This window comes from Neovison vison, chromosome 11 (assembly GCF_020171115.1).
Source record: "Neovison vison isolate M4711 chromosome 11, ASM_NN_V1, whole genome shotgun sequence".
Lineage (NCBI taxonomy): Eukaryota > Metazoa > Chordata > Mammalia > Carnivora > Mustelidae > Neogale > Neogale vison.
In genome coordinates this window covers 129458871-129476571 of record NC_058101.1, presented here as the reverse complement: position 1 = coordinate 129476571, position 17701 = coordinate 129458871, and the positions used below count along the sequence as shown (strand labels likewise).

At 38.3% G+C, this 17701-nt stretch overlaps 1 protein-coding gene across 18 annotated transcripts in view; it reads right to left on the bottom strand.

Moving 5' to 3' along the window:
- Window positions 1–1221: 1221 nt before the first annotated feature.
- RAPGEF2 (Rap guanine nucleotide exchange factor 2) overlaps window positions 1222–17701 on the bottom strand; it is a 240720-nt gene continuing 224240 nt past the window's right edge. For 8 of the 18 annotated variants that reach the window (XM_044224723.1, XM_044224727.1, XM_044224724.1 and 5 more), the window contains 12 exons: window positions 16434–16817; window positions 15368–15579; window positions 15151–15274; window positions 14545–14568; window positions 13245–13468; window positions 11597–11803; window positions 9332–9484; window positions 8449–8571; window positions 7013–7226; window positions 5722–6281; window positions 4113–4418; window positions 1222–3299 (listed from right to left, as the gene is read on the bottom strand). In XM_044224723.1, the coding sequence (XP_044080658.1) occupies window positions 3274–3299; window positions 4113–4418; window positions 5722–6281; window positions 7013–7226; window positions 8449–8571; window positions 9332–9484; window positions 11597–11803; window positions 13245–13468; window positions 14545–14568; window positions 15151–15274; window positions 15368–15579; window positions 16434–16817 (2557 nt within the window). In that variant the 3' untranslated portion in view covers window positions 1222–3273. The remainder of the gene's footprint in view (window positions 3300–4112; window positions 4419–5721; window positions 6282–7012; window positions 7227–8448; window positions 8572–9331; window positions 9485–11596; window positions 11804–13244; window positions 13469–14544; window positions 14569–15150; window positions 15275–15367; window positions 15580–16433; window positions 16818–17701) is intronic. The other 10 variants (XM_044224731.1, XM_044224733.1, XM_044224734.1 and 7 more) reach the window with 4 other exon arrangements.

Genomic DNA, 17701 nt, shown 5'->3' with positions numbered 1-17701 from the left:
AGCTTATTAACATCAGACTTTTTTTGAACCAGATTTGAGAAAATTAAGCTTTTTGAGTGACAAATTTAAATAGAGCTTTGCATTAAATAAAGCATAGGTGGTTGTTTTGATAAGAGTATTCCTGAGTAATGGTTTTTTTTTTTTTTTTAAGATTTTATTTATTCATTTAAGAGAGAGAGTATGAGCAGGGGAGAGAGGCTGAGGGGTAAGCAGACACTCTGGTGAGCAGGAAGCACAACATGGGTCTCGATCCCAGGACCCTGGGATCACGACCTGAGCTGCAGGCAGACACTTAACCATCTTAGCCACCCGAGGCCCCCTGAGTAATGGGTTTTATAGTGAAAAGATGGAGGCAAACACATAACACATGTATACACCATACTTCATCTCTTAAAAGAAGGTGTGGTTGAAGCAATTGGTTTTAATTCTCCAATTATTTTCACAAAGAGTTTCGAATTGTACTCACCAAGATAGCACAAATGCCTCAGAAAGATTTTTAGGTTTGGCCAGTGGCCACGTTAGTATCAGGACTAAACTCCAGACTCTTTTTTAGACTTTCTCATATTTTGCACATGTGCCCCCGTATGTTTCCACTCCAACTTCTGAGTCTTCTCAGTGAGTGGTGGATACTGCTTTTATTTATGCCTGCTTGAGGATAAGAAACGAGTTCTTGATTTCTAGTGTGCTTAAATAGGTTCGCTGCTGCTTAACTGATTTTTACCTTTTTAAGTATAATGCCCTTCTGATAGGTTGAAGTATTATTCAACTTACCAAACAATAGAACTTAGATGTAACAATGATATTTTATGTACTCATTCGAAGTCTGAAATCATTAGCTAAATTGTACCTTTAACCTAGTGGTCATGATCTTGGAGGACAGTTTAAGTTCTCTGAGGTCCTCAGTATGTATACTGGGAATTAAAATGTTATGTCCCACAGTTTTTTTTATTGGAAAAGGGTTGAGAAGAGACAAAAGCTCTGTAAATACAGAGTGATCATCATCATCATTTTTCACTGTATCTCAAGAAACACTGAATTCTGAACATAGCTGGGTTTGTGAAATTAATTTCTCTGAATCAACAGAAAGCTACTTAAAAGAATAGGCCATTGGTCAGTTTTTATGCTAAATGGGCAAAATCTCCTTGGCCTCCTGAGAACTTGCTCCTATAGTGAGACTGAAGAACCTTATTACACTTCAATAATAAAAAGCATGCACGATTCTTTAAGGATGTAGACAAGGCTTTATGTTATATTTATTTATTTTCCAGCTTGTACAAACTGGATGTAGAAGCATAAACATAGTACATTTCTACCATCTTCAACAAAAATATAACCAATATGTACAATTATTGTATTAAAAATACAAAAGGGATACAGACTCCACCAATGTCTTTCTAAAAGACATACAGGTACAAGTAGTATCAAAAGTATGAGGAAATCACCAGTTAATTGTACATTCTGCACTTGACATCACAGAGCGAACGGAGATTAGCAGTCCTATGTTCTACAATTACTTAATGCTTAGATAACATTTGTGCAACTTGTGGTAGAGCTAGATTTCTTTCTATCTGCACATGAGGTCCATAGCCTATATAAGAAAACTGGCAAATGATGCATATTACATGTAAAATTACAAATGCATAATTGACAATGTAATATATAAGCAAGTAGACAAATGCCATGATACAGAAGAGATTTATTAAATAAAGCACTGACATCAGTTGATACAGTGAAAAAACACTGCAATTTGACTTTTTAAAATTTGAAGCTATTTACGTTTATCTACTGATCAATATGATCAGCTGAATTTAATGGAAAAAAAATCCAAGACCAGCAGTTCCTCACATTTGAGTACTACTCGGATTGGCAGCCTTCACTTTTCCGGAGTCTGTGCAAAAACAACACAAAAATAGAGTGGAGGGGTCATTTCAGTCATTATAGGGTTAATAGCAGCTGTGAGCAGGTGGTTGCTACACGTAGGCCTTCTCTATCTGCGTCCATAAAGCCACTTATAGGTTAGTCCTTGGTGACTAACCGGCCTTGCAAAGGCTGGCATATCTCATCAGGTTGTTGATCTTTTGTTCTTTTGTCATGGTAAAGGCTTGTTTGTTCCCTAATGCCAATTCATTGAAGGGAGGCTGTCTTGAAAGAGCAGTATGAACAGCTGGCATCAGCTCCAATATCCCAAGCTGCTTTCACTGCAATGCTATCCAGTTATGAACGTTTCTCTTTAAAAACGAACAACAACAAAATCCCTAGAACTAATTTAACAGAAATCAAAGAAACATAACTTAAAACAACGGGGTTTGCCATCCATCTCAATGGAGCAGGACACGCCCTCACATACACTGTCCTGCACTCCATAAGGCTCAGACACAGGACACAAGAGTCCCATTTCCCTCCCCTGGCCATGTGCAAACAGTTTTACAGAAGAACCCCACCCACTGGGGAAGGAGTGGATGAGGTGTCTTGGTATCTAAGTAATTGGCTAACATCTTATACTTCCAGGATAGGGCACTTCATGGGTGAGGCCAGAAGGACACAGGAAGACAGGGTCGCAAGCCAGGTCTTCCCTCTTCTTGCTGGGACCACACCCTGTCCGGCATATTTGGTTTTTCAGAAACCCAGGCTGGCAACCCTCCTCAAAGGTTCAAAATAATACTGTAATCACTAAATGGATATAACATTTACTCTCTGAACACAATCTTTAAATCCATTTCTTTAAAAAAAAAAAAAAAAAAAAGGACATTGTAAACAAGTGGACAAAGCACTGTACTCAAAGGATTTCATTGTTTTTCTTTGTCTTCCTTAATGGGTTAAAGGCCCCAAGTAGTTCAATGGCTAGCTTTTCTCATTATCCCAATGAGACCAAGTGCTAGGACTGGATTGAAATCTAAAAGGAAGTTTTAAAAAAATCCTTCCAGGCATTGAGAAGTACAGCCAGAGTGAATCATCTTGTTGTGATGATCTTGGAATTGGGAATGATACTGTGTGATGTGGCAGGCAGCAACAGTGGGAGCTCGAAGATTGCTGCACTGTGCATTTCAAGCAACAAAGTCTGAAAAGTGCCAGGGCAATTTCTTCACAGTATTTCACATGCAAAGGGGAAAGGAAGAAGGGGAGAAGAAGCCCCATGCTGCTTTTAAGGCAGGGAAGGAGGCAAACTGGTCCACTGGCCTCAGAATGTGAGTTCCAAGGCTCCGCTGCTAGGGACGTCTTCTTGTGCTCTCCTTTTAAAGGTGGCTAACTCTGGATCCAGAAAAAGCCTGTGCCTCAAACAGCAGATACTTGTTCATCTTCTGCAAACATAACCAGGAAAGAGAGAAAGAAGCATCAGTAAGCAAGCGAGTCATTCCTTGTGCTGGAGAGAACACATTCACTGATAGGTTAAATAAAAATACTGCAGCTGTTTCTTTAGTATAACTCACCTAAGCAATGATTAATAATAGACTTAAAAAAAATACATAGTATTCATATCTTTAAATATATATACACAATATAGAATAGGAACATTCTTGATTAAATTTATTGAAAATTATGTAATAGCAGCATGTGACTTTAAACAATATACACTCACGTGTAAAGTCTAGAAGGATATATAACAAAATGTAAATAATAGCTGCATGTGGTAGGATTAGAATTAATTTTTTTTGTCTTTTGTCTTTTTCCAGAATGATTATTTGCATAAAATAAGTTAAACTTAAAAAAATAACGGGAGGTGATGATCTTGGTCATCCTCATTCCAGCGTGATCAGGTAGGTCAATGGAAGACAAAAACCTTATAGAGAACGTCTGTTTCTACATTGGACTTCCATCTGAACTCATTAAAAGCCCAAATATAACATTTCCACATAGAACTCTTGACTGTCAGTAAAGAAATCTAGTCATGTACACACTTCATGAAAAGTGCTCCCCTCTGCAATCTCTGGTATTTCTTAAGACATTTATAAACAAACATAAAACCCTCAAACACTTGAAAGCTTTGACCCTAAATTTGGACCTCTCAATATAAACTGTTCTTTGTGTATTAAGAAAACCAGTGCCTTGGAAAGCTTACAGCAGGCAGCATAAGGACCACAGCTAACGTTATGGTTTTAAGAATGCATATGTACCATCCTCCTCGGTGGAAAACCCTGGAGACTGATACGGGGCGAGGCGTGGGTCACACTCGTTGGGTTTATGCCACTGCGGTTTGCTCACGGGCCTGCCACCGGCCGGGTGCCCATGTGCCTGTGGGACCGGCGAAGGTCCGGCTGTGTCCGTGGGTCGGGCAACCATCCGAGATCTCTGAAGTGCCACGTTGTAGTCTGGAGGTTTCCTGGCTGGATGGGAATGGCCTTCTGGAAAGTCAGTGATGGGGATTCCAATGTAGCCGGGAGGGGTGGGTGGGGGCTCTCGATACCTGCCCTCCTTCCGCACTGTGGTAAAGACAGGGTGCCAGCCATTAAACATTTTGTGGAAGAACAGTTTATGCCCCTGATGTTTATGATGATGTGTACAAGTAATTACTGAGACAGCAAACACAGTGGAATCACAGATGTGATCTTGTGTGGTATGAGATAGTGGTGGGGGATATGGTAGGCGAGGGAACAGGTATTAACCGGACCAAATATTCACCATGGTTATCTCTATGTGGTGAAATGATCAGTGAGAGAAGCAACTAAGCAATCTGTTATCTTGAAACAGAATCTTTGAAACCCTGTATTTAACTATAAAATAGTCATAAGGTTAACTAACACCTAACCCTTGGGTTTACTGGAAAGACTAAGCAAAGAGAAAACAGGAAAGGTACCAAGTACTATGCCCGGAATATGTTAGTAGTGCCTGGTGAATGTTGCTTCCTTCCTTCTTTCCCGGTCCCAAGGTCAAGGTGGGCTAGTCCGTCTTTGCTGGGCACTCACCCAGCGTTACCCTTGTCAGGCAGAAAACCAATCTTAGGTTACTTTCAGGTCTTGGACCTCACTTTGAAAAACAGAGAACTAAATTTGGAGAAGTAGTACCAAAAAGATGCAAATTTTAAAAACTTTATACGGTATGTATTTCTCTTAAAATCCTTTTATTAATGTTCATGACCTAGAACACGAGACCTGTAAAGGCAAGTAAATAAAAAGTTTTATTTTCTTGAACTTCACAGACTCAATTTTTCGGAATGTCACAAACTTAGTACAGTGCAAACAGGGATTCAAACCCTAACCTGCCAGGTCCCTAGGCCGAGGCTCTTCTGCATCCTGTTATCTCTCAGTGCTCTCTCCCTTGTTCTACAGCATGCAGAGAGGATTTGCTTAGTGCCCAATTAGTCTGCATAACCAACAGTGGAAGATTTATATATGCAAAGTGTAAAGTTCTAAATACATTTCGAGGGAACAATATAGAATAATAAAACATTTAAAACAGGTTCAAGGAAAGAAAATTCTTCCTTTAGGAAGAATGGGCATCCTTCCTCATAAATTTGGCTTAAAGGACAAGAGAATATCCATAATGACAATCTACTGATCTTGATTGCCAGAACTTACTGAATTTTTAGAATGTTGGAATAGATCTGTATGTACTTAACCACAGAACCTGGGCTCTTAACTACTCTTCATTTCAAAATACTGAACACACCGCTAATTCAGAAGCTCTGTACAACAACGGGTGGGGCAAAATGAGGAAAAGCAGCACGTACACATAACTTTACTTTGGAAACAAGTTAGATTTGACAGAGCTCTCTAATGAGCTTACCAATGAGTCCCTTTGCGGTACTCGATGTCACAGCAATGTGGGCCGGCATGGGAACAGGTTTGGTTTCTTCTGTGGTCACAGAGGTCATGCTGCTGCTTTCAGCCTCAATGGAAACATCTTTCCCGCCCCTTCGCTTGATCGTGCCTGTGTCACCTTCTGAGTCTTCTCCCCAGTATCCTGTGGAAGATGCCCAGCTTGCCCGGGATTGGGCTTGTTCAAGACTCTCTCTACTTTGACTTTGCCTGTTGTACTTTGTGCTATGATCGGAAAACATAATTTGGTCCATATGGCTGCTTGAGGCCCATAACCCTGCAGGATCCCCTGAATAATCAAAGTGAGTGTGCCCGAATGGAAGTGTCTCCCAGCTTCTCTGGTGCTGGATGGTCTGTATGTTATCATGTGAGCCGCTGGAGCACGACGTCCAGCTCCCACGGCCGCTGTCGGCAGCATCAAGTGAAGCACGGTCCCCTTGGTCTTGGGAAAGTTCCTCTGTGCTTGGAGAAGAAATTACTGTAGCTGTAGCATATAAGCCTCGGTTCTCGGACATTGGTGCATAGGACCTAAGTGGTCGAAAGAAGAAAAAGTACAAGATTGTTAACTAAGAAACCTAGGATATAAAACCAAAGTACCTTTTCTTCCCCCTAGAAAGGTGGCTTTTTTCATCCTAGGAAGAGGATGCTATATCCACTTTACTCACCTTGTCATTACCAAAAATTAAATCCGGTGGGAAAAGAACCACCTGCTTATAATAAAGGAACACTTTCTTATGAGGTTAAAGGCTGGCTCAACATACCCTGACTTCAGGGAGGCAGCTTCTACAAAGGATCTGGGGTATGTCCTAAAGCCACCCTCTGTCTTTAGCACAGAACAATGGTCTTCTAATAAAGAATAAACCTAATTTGAGGGCGTCTGGGTGGCTCAGTGGGTTAAAGCCTCTGCCTTCAGCTCAGGTCATGATCCCAGGGTCCTGGGATCGAGCCCCGCATCAGGCTCTCTGCTCAGCAGGGAGCCTGCTTCCTCCTCTCTCTCTATCTCCCTCTCCCTCTCTCTTTGATCTCGGTCAAATAAATAAATCTTAAAAAAAAAAAAATCTAATTTGAAAGGCTGTGTGTACAACAGAAATAGCATGGCATTTAGTAATCTAGAAATTGTGAAAATTAGAACTGGGATGGGAGAGCATTTCTTAGGCACTTTGTAAAATAATAGAAATTTACCTCAGGAGTAAAGGACCCATTTTTTAAAGGATGGAAGAAGAAGAAATGTACAAGAACACGAAAGAAAAGCTGCCTACCCTAAGCTGTACTGATCTGGTTCGATCAGCGTCCGCCTTTCCATCCTGCCCACACCGAGGTTTGTTTCCACGATGCTGACAGAATGCCTCTGGCGCCGCTCATCGTGCATGGAGTCAAAGGAAGAGTTGCTGACAATACTGGATCGGGAAGAAATTTCACTGTGACCAGAATCTGAAAAATTATCCACAGTACCGCTGGGAGCCAACGTGTAGCCTGCATGGGAAATACAACCATATTGGTTAGACACTGTGGGTTTACAACATAAAACTGAAGTCTACTAAACAGAAGCAAAACCAAAATGTAGTCAAAGATAGCACCACTGAAGTATGTGTGTGTGTGTGTGTGTGTGTGTGTGGGGAGGGACGACACTTGACTTGTGGAGACCAGGTGACCGAGATAAGGTAAACTTCTACTCAAATGCAATTTTAACATGCTTATTAGAAGATTAAGGAGGAAAAAAGAGAAACAGTGTTATGTGAGCCAGGAAATCTACCTGGCCATTCTTAGTTGCTTTAAGTATAAATTACACTACTATTTGTCTATATAAAAAGAAACTGAGGAATAACTATGATCAAATTTAAAAGTTTTTTTTTTCCCCCCAAACTGCAAAGTCAGTTTGGGAAAACCTTCAATGAAGTTATAAATTTTTTGAACTTTGGAGTAAGTCAACTGGAAGTATCTATATTAGAATTTTAAGGTGGTGACATATAAGAATAATACCTGAAGAAAACCTCTTTGGTTTGCAAAAAAAATTTTGGTTTTTCAGTGTTAATATATTAGATGAATTACATAAAAGCCGGTTGTTTTGAAGGATGTAATGTGCAAAATCTCCATTTTTCTCCCTATATCATCACAATGTCTAAACAGATGTCCCAAAGGACATTTTTTGGCCCAAAGGACCCTTAACTCTCCTTTGTTGCTAAAAATAATCTTGGAAGTCACAAAGGAAGAGACACTTGTCTTGATATTTTTAATGAAAAAAATTCAAGTCTTCTTTCTCAGTACTCATTTTTTTAAACATTACTATAGATCTCATGTTACCTTAAAATGCTGGTTTTATATGATTATATGGATGCAGTGCGAATTTTTCAGTGCCACTTACTTAATACAATTAAATCTAGAACACATAAATGCTGCTAATTTACTCTCTAAATAGTACTTCCATCCTTTCAGTAGCTTGGTAATTCCTGATTTATTTTTTAAAGGTTGCACAGGTCTTGATAAGGTTTAATGTGTTCATCTATGAGAAGTCTTTTTATAAACCACACTGGAAGTTCTGACAGACAAGATTTAAAGCCTTCGCTAAAAAACATCTCAAGAAAAATCATCACTCAGATGGAGCACTTGACATTTAGAGGAATTCTCCCTCTTTCCTTAACTAATAATGAGAAAATTCCTCTCTTTCCCACCCAGTTTTTGGTTCTATTAACCCCACCTATCCCATAGGTCCGTGGTGCATTGTTATTCTTGTTACTGTTCTCACTTCCAAGAGAAGAGGAGGAACTGGTTAAGTCCAGCTGCCCGGAGCCAAAAGATCTCAGCTGATTGCCACTGCCACCTAACAACAGGATGAGAAAAGAATTTAGATGTATCCATTGAACAAGGACAGTAGAGACTGATACCCACACAAAACGCACAGATGTCTGAAATATCTAAAAAGCAAAGCTGAAAAGGTATTTGTCATGTCAGTGAAATCTAATAATTTATTAATCTTTTTGGCCTTCCTCCAGAGAAAACCGTCTTGGCCATTTCTGACTGACTTCCCCCCATTCAGTTACAGGGGAGGAGGAGAGAGTAACTTGGGGGTTATGCAGCAGAAAGTGACTGTTACTGTAATCTCAGAAAACATTAACGTAACGGAGAGAGTTGGCCTAAAATTTAATCGCTTTTAAAATAGTGACCAAAAAAAAGATAATCAAGACCCGTGTTAATACGATGAAAAAATAAATCAGGAAGATACTGGTTTTTCTTATATGTTTAAAGCCCTCTACACTGTAATTATTGTTATATAATCATATTTGGTTATAACAACTTTTGGCATAAAAAGAATTACTTCCATACTTACAATCAAACATACTTAAATGTATGTTTTAAAAGGCCTTGTATACTTTAACACTACTTACTAGAAATATGATATTAAAAAACACCAAACTTCTAAATTTATACAATGAGGGGGAAAAGCTCCCTTGGACATTACATAGTAGATCATTTTAAAGGACTCTAATATCAAAAACGTTGGAATATGTAACTCTGGCATTTATTACAGCTGAAACGTTATAGATCACTATTCAGGAAAACAGTAAGTAATTCACTTCTACCTTTCCTTGGAGAACTTTGTGGAGAAGTGGGAGGAGAAGAAAGCTGTGAAGACGCATTTGATATAGTATCTTCTGCTTGTTTTTTATGACGCTCCAGACTTCCTTCTTCAGACAAAGAAAGAATTTTCTTTAAAGCTTGTGGAGAGTTTATGCCTATAAAAGAAAGAAATATGTATTTTCAAGGCAAAAAAGAAATAACATTAATAACTAAAATCTTTTTGTAAGATTTAACATTAAATTCAGTTTCAATGTATATATCACCTCAACAGTCTTTGTACTTACCATGGTATAAACAGTAAGCTTGCAGAAGGCACATGATACCTGTAATGTGGTTTCTGGTTGCTATCTGCTGGAGAGCTAGAAATAGACTTTTTGGTATTTTACTCTAGATTCCAAATCTTAAAGTAATCACCATCTTTATTCAACAATGTTTTAAATAATGAAGAGAAAAACAAACACAATTTGAAAATATTAGAATTTAGGATGAAAGTGATACAGCTAAGAATATTTATTATTAGAATTCAAGTTTGAGTATTTTGTTGAACTCAAACAGGTATTTTGGTACTGCTGGATATGTGAGCTTAGGAGAAGTGGGAATGATGGGAGAAAACGAATGAGCCAAGACCTAAACAAAAGCAGTAAGAAAAGTGAATTAAGAACATTCTAAGGAAGTCCACACAGTTAATATTTGATCAAATAAGTAGGTGAAAAAGAAGGCAGAAGGAGACACATGAAAGTGCCCTGTGTCACAGAAATCAGAGAAGTGATCCAGTGCCAAGTGCAGGATCAAGTAAGGTGAATGTAGAAGGAAAAGGATTACATATACCAATATGAGGTGATTTTCCTCCCAAAAAATTGTTTTTAGAAATAAGATACATTAAAATATTTTACAAAGCCTCTACTATTCCTATGAGGCACTCTCAATTACCTTATTTTAAACAACAAAGAGATACTTGGAAAGGCATAATAGCCTAACACTATCTTGATCAATGCTAGTCTTAATGTTCTTAGACTTAAGAGAATCCATTAAGAAGGAGGCAGTAAAATTTAACAAAGAGTCAATCCTCCATTTCACCTCATGTAAACATTTGATCTTGTTTTAATATAGTTTTTTAAAGCCACTTTTAAAGCAATATTTTATTTATATGTATAGATGCTAATATAACCAAGATGCACAAAAATGTTAGCTACACTTAAACTATATGAATAAATAGTTTTGATTTGGGAAAGAATTCCAAGGCCAGCATTATACACAGACTCAAAAAGTGCTTTATACTCAGGCACACCTACACATTTGGCCAATAGGATATATTTAGCTAAAAGAAAGACTGATAGACTCCTATATAAGAAATTCAGTGTAAAGGAGGAAATCGAAGTCCGGTTGCAGGGGATTTAGGAATACAGAGATATCAATAAGATTGTGGACAAATAAACATGTGCCTCGGTTTGTGACAAGGAGAGCAACACAAATATTTCAAAGGGGAAATATCAAGTAAAGGTGTTCTTTTGTCACTCCTCCCCAAATTCAACAAATGGCATACTTGCTGATCAGGAAGAAAGGGCCAAAGACAGATTATGAAGGACCTACTTTAAGACTCTTGCTCACCTCATAAGGATAGGTTGTCATTGGGCAGGAAATGCATCAGTGACCAAATACCTATTTTATCTAAGTAAACTCTAAGTTTTTTCTTAAATTTCTTCCCTTTTATTGTTTCTTTTCACATATATGTATGAAAAAGAACCCATACACTTTATGAAATATAATTCTGTTTTACCATTTACAAAAAGGGACTAAAGTTCTATTTTAATGGGAAAGATGAAGCATGATGTGGCCACTTAACGTTCAGGAATTAACTGTATTTCCCTCTCAAGTTACAAGAATCAGTGATTCAACAAAAAAGAATTCATGTCCAGACAAATCATTTCACTTAAAAATATTCTGCCTAAATTCTAGCAATTCATTGATCATAAGGCCAAGCTAGCTTAAATAATGTATATGGACAAAGCAACTTTTGTTCTCATCAGAAATTAATAAAAGCAAAATTTTCCCATCCTCCCATGACAAATGAGCATAATTAAATGTAAAACTCTTTACTTTTGCTGGTGGAAGGGACTTTGTAAGTTAAAGTTTCACCTGGTGAACACTAATGTTTTTTTAAGAGGTAACACTAGAGATACAGAGTTATTCCAGGTAAGGGTTTTTTCCTAATCTGGAAAACATGACACTGAATAGCCTCAAAAGAAGATATAGTTTTAATCACCTACCAAAAGGTGGAAGATCCTTTACAGGTACTTTCTTTCGTGAAGGATAAAGGGACACAGCAGGAACCTGCAGTCCTTGGTTGATTTTATGCTGGGCCTGTGGCTGCTGGGGCTGTGCTTGGACTTGTGCTTTCTGCTGCGACCCTGCCCTTGGAGCCACTGGGGAGGTCTCAGATTTGACAGGCTTTTTGTCACCAGGATTCTTAGGCACTGTTCATTGTTTGGTTTGAAAACAGAACAACAAATTTCAGAGTTTAGTAACCATACACAAGTTTAGAACTGCAGGAGTATCTTCTACACTTTACAACACTGAAATGTATCTCTTATCTTTTTTCCTATTGCCTGTATAAGAGACAGAAATGGGGCTGGGAGAGGACTCAGCTACAGAAAATCATAAAGGCATGACAGGACAAAGATCCTTTACAAAACCAGCTCTCAAAGGATGATTATACTACTAAATACTACCACATTAAGATAAAAATAGAAAAGTATGGGGAGTCTAGTATGTTTTGTGTATGTATAGAAAGAGCATGAATAAATGATAAAAGCTATGACCGGAAAATTGTTAGGAATTACTTTTCAAAATGGAGTCCAGAATTCCTTGACATACATGAGCTTAGTTTTTATTTAATAAATGGTATTAACTGTAAGCTTGTTACTACCAAATTCTCTCTCCTTTGGGAAGAATGATCTATAATAACTAGCAGCAAGTAATACTGTTGGAATATTATGCTGAGTATAAACTTCCATGGCATATAGAAGGCAAACCAATTTAGTAGGGCAATGAAATTCTGTATGTGTAATATATTAATAGTTGAAACAACTCAGTGACATAGATATACTTCCTCCATTTTACACATAAAGAAGCTAAGGATTAGGCAGCTCAAATAATTTGCCCAAGGTGACACTGCTATTTTGCGGAACAAAGAGAATTTGAACTCAAATCAATCTGACTCCAGAGAACAAACTCTTCACCCTGACACACCGTGCTTCATAGCATCCTGGGAAAATCTAATAACCTGAATCCTCTCCAGTCATCTAACAGTTAAAGTCTTTATAAAAGGTGTCTTCAGACCTGCCCATAAAAGACCCAAAAGTGTCCTAAGTAAAAATGCCTCTATCTCATAAAAATGCAGATGCAAGTAAATGGAAAGCTGTCCCCACTTCCAGCCCGGCCAGATTTTTAAAGGCTGCGGAGCTGCACCTTAGGCTGAGCTGTGGCTCATGGTGCAGCAGAGTTACTGCTGGATGTGGCAGGTGAACTCAGTGCTGGCTGCTGTCCAGGCTGAGGGTCTAAAAGGCAGCCCACATGGCTCAGGACAGGCCCCCCCGACAAGGTAGGCCCCTCACCCCTCTCAGGCTGCCCTTCAGTCTGGAAGCATCTCTGTGAGAAAAAGGAATGCAACCAAAACAGCAGGCACCGTAAGTCAGTCTCTGATGTCGCCCTCCTGACACTAACCTGGTCAAGACAGAAGGTCCAGCCCAGGACAGTACGGCACGGTATCAACAGCAGCATTCAAGGGAAAGGCTGGTGTGTCCCCGGGATGCTAATTACCCCTCTGCGCTGAGGCCCTATTTGTCACGACCCATCCCACTGCACAGGAATTTGCACTCCAGTCAGATTCTGCAGCCACTTAAGGGAAAAACTCACATGTGTTGGTTGCTGGCTCACACTGCAGTGATAATGTCTGAAGACTCTCCTCATCCATTTCTAGCTCCAAATTGGACAGGTACTGCTTTACTTTTCGAGCCATTTGGGCATCTTCATAGAGCTTTTTGGCATTGAGGAAGGAACTACGACGTACCCGCTTTTTATGACCACCTGTCTGAGCAACGTCTAGCACTGTTGCGTTTGTACTACCCTGGCTGAGAGACCTGGAAGATGAAAAGGCAGGTATGCAGCTCACTCTAGCACGGGATTACAGCCACTATTTGAAACATGCCAAGACTTACGTAAGTAATTTGCATTCAAAAGATCACATGCCTCATTCTGGTAAGTAAACTGTTACAAAGAAATATAGGCTAATATAGATTAAAATGTTTTTTAAGTCAAAAATACCATACACACACACATACAAACATATATTTGCTTGGCACCTGGTTCTAGTCCAACTAGGAAATTCGACTTTTCTGATCTATACAGCATTCAAGGCAGTTCTTTCACAGAAGCCAGCAAATAATAATGATTATATATAAAAAAGCTATATATAAAAGCTCATGCAATACATAGTTAAAATCGTTGAGATTTACAGATTCACATTACATTTACTTCTCTTAAAGAGGAGGTCTTACATAAATTTAAATAAAGTTAGCCACACTACTCACTATTGTTTCCTTATTCCTTGAGTTAAATGTAATGAGTTTTTAAGGTACCATGGGTCAATTTGTTAATAAAATGATCATGCAGATATAAACGTGTGTATATATATATATACATATATATAGAAACTAGTATATGAATTGTTAAGATTATGTTTAAAAAGTATTGGTTTACAGAATGAAAATAGTAGTTAGTTGAGCTATAAAAATTTAGTTTTAACACGTAGGGGCACTTTTTATATTATATATATTTAATTAAATATCTGTGCAATAGTATTTAAATTGCACAGTTTTTCCTTTTAACGTTCTTCCTCCCGTAACCCCGCATTAGGCTTTCTCCATTTCAAAGCACACAATTTATATTAAAATAAAATCTTTTTGCAAGTTCCAAAGTATGCCTGGCCTACAGTTCCCCAAAACCATCATCAATTTTTTCATGGCTGTCATGGATTATGACCTCAAAAGCAAAAGCCCCAACAAATTAAACTTGAAGTCAGTTTGCCAGCTGAAATTCTGCTAGAGCAAGAGGGTTAAGAAAAAATGCAAAGCACCAGAAAATACAGCAGGTAAGAAAACAATGCAATGAGCAGAATAAGAATCGTGTGTGGGTTTGCAAGGTCTCCACCACTTACCCCAAACTCCTCCATTTCTTCTTCCTGTAAGTGAGAGCCATGGAGGTTGAAGCATGGGTGTAGAAAGAGAGACAGAAAGATCACAAGCTCAGAAAGAAAGGACTAGACTTCTGGGTAAGCAGTACTAGAAGCTCACAAACATTAAACTGCATAATCACCTCACACACGCAACTGTACTGGCAATATTCTTCTGGCTCAAAAGACAGATATATTTAAAATTTTTGTTCTAAAAACTCTTCTCCTTCACTGTATTAACCATTTTTGACTCTACTGACAACTAAATCCATTGTATACTGAGACAATATTGTTTGGGTTCTTTACATATTTTTGTTCATGCTATCAATTATGAGTTTTAGCTCCACAAATTGGGAGTTCTCCTCGTGTCAAATGAAAAATTTCTGCGGACAAGGTATTTTTACTGAGAAGTGTACCTGATGCAGAATAAGACATTTATTTCAAATTGAGCTCCTGGGGGATTCTGGGCATGACCTAATACAATTTCTACTATGCTACAAATACAAATACATGAAAATTTCTCCTTTATCAGGAAGCACTAAACCCAAACTTCTCTACTCCCACATGCGCTGCTTAACTTTACACACTCACCGAGTCCTGAACATGAGGGCAGGGTCCATGTTAACGGAAGCCATACGGCCGACATGACGAATTTCTTTTGCAATCATCCTGAGCTTCTCAAAATTGACTAGCCCATCGACTTTTGAGTCATTTCCTATAATTGGCAAAGAAGAAAATGGGGGATCAGGTTGGACTCATTTATTCTGTGTTTCCACAAGTGAAGACAGAGAATCTACATTATATTAACCTTCATGAAGGAACGTGAGATCCTTCTTGATAACGGGGAACAGGGGGATTATGGGAGGCTGCAGGTTTTGACTGTTGAGGACATTGCGATATTTTGCCATGTTTCTGGAGGGATCAAACAGGTCTTGGAGATCTTGAAACAGCTTTTCATATTTATTGGGAAGTTTTTCCCAGGTGGTTCGTAGTCTTGCCACTGGTGCCAAGTTTAGACCACTGGAAGGAAAAAAAAGTGACATAAAATCTAATTACCCATTAATAAAACACCTCTGTGTTTATACTGTATATACATAGCAATTTACAGGACTCATAAGAAACTATTAATAATTCTGGATAATGAGAATTGAAGACAGAAGCAGGGTCAAGGCCAAGGATTATTACTCTTCTTCCCTTTATACCTTTCTAGTCTGTTTTTTGTGAACAAACAACTAGAATGTGAAGTATCATGAAGGTAGCATTTTGTTTGCAGCTTTGTCTCCACACATAGAGAAGCACTTGACACATAGTGGGCGGGTATTTGATAAAACAGACTAGCCAACTATCCTGTAGTAATAAAATGAAAGTCATAATAGTAATGAGAGTATGATCAAACTCTTAGTGAGAGAGGATGACCAATAATAATCATGAATATCAATATTGCTAATTGTTTCAGTTTATATTTTCTTCCAGCCTCAATCTAAGCATTTAAAAGGGAAGAAAATGAACATTTGGGCACCTGCTTTGTGCTAGGTGATAGAACTCCATACACATAATACCATTTAATCTACTCAGTCACTCTCTGGGGCATTGTTATTTTACAGAGAAATAAACTGGTGTTTGGAGAAATTCAAATAATTTGCCCATTTTTTTAGTTTGTAGAACTAAAAAAAAGGTAGTGAATATAGCTTTCCTGGGCTCTACATGTAGCTTACAGGAGATTTTAAGAATAATTGGATTCAGAGAAAAAGAATCATTCAATATGATTCAATTAAAAACCGCTATACTTACACAAATTATATGGTGTTCCTGGATTGATAAATATTTTTGATCTACAAACTGAAATGAGTCTTAGGACCAGTATGCTTTCTTACCTGATGATTGCAAACATTGAGTTAAAATTCTTGCATTCCCTGCAGTGTAGTGCTATCTTGATGAAATGCTTAATGATCTTCATCCTCTTCAGCTGGTTTGTCTCTCTCAGAATTTCAGATGCTACCCAAAATGTTTCTTGGTTAATTACTTCTTCAAATTTCTTCAGGTTGGCACAGCTGGTTTTGGATTTGAGTTTAAATAAATCATCTATATATTCAGTAGGTTCAATGTTACGGAAAAGTTCAAAATTCCGCATGGAGAGCTGTGTGGCAACTTCAACAGTACTAAGCTGCAGGAGGGAGATTTGACTCTCCCTCAACAGCTCCTGAGCATCTTCATCTGAACAAAGAGTTTCCGTCTCCATGTTGTTTTTCAAGTAATACCTATGAAAAACACAGAATTCAGAGCCTAAGCAGTACTCTCATGACATTACTTGAAAGAGTAATGCTCCTCTGCAGACAACATGAACAAAGACGTTCACTTGAAGGATAGAAGAATTCTTCTCTATAAGGACAGAGAATGCAGCTGCTGCCCAAGTCACCAGCTGAAAGAATCACCTCCAAAAGCCAAGCTTTTGAGTGGAAGCTAATGAGTCCCATGTCATTTCACTTGTACGAGTTGTAATGTATTTTTCTCTTGTCTTTCTCTACTTTCTAGATTATTTTTTCTGTTTTTGCTAAAAATGACAGAAATGACCTAAATTTGAAATTTGTGTAAATAAGAAAACGGGCTCTAAAGTTAGAAGGCAGCGGGAGAGATCAGACACAGGTCATCTCCCTATTTTCCCAGAGAGGATCTGTCACTATTGATTGATCCAAACTGGATTAGTCCAAGTTTACCTATTTCTTCAAATACCAAAGAAACCTATAAGCTATTCCCCTTCTGTTTGATACTATGAGTACAACAATCCTAAAACAGATTTTTAACTTTTAAATATCTGATTTTCATAAAAACCCTACAAGTGAGGCAGGTATTATTCTTACCAGATGAGGAAACAGAGGCTCCCAAACATTAATGAATCATTAATATTGGTGACAGATGAGACTCATTAATACCCCTTTCTCTCTGTAAACAACTTGCTGAAAACAGAATCCAGATGTTTGCCCTGTGTTTTTTTTTTTGGTGGGAGGCTGGGAGGAAGAAGGGTGGAGTTTGTAGACAGATGCTTTTCCTAGGCCAAATTCCATAAAGACGGAAACAGAATAAGCACAGTGGGAGTCCTGCCAAACTGGCCTGTTACACATTTCACCAAAGCAACCAGGACAGG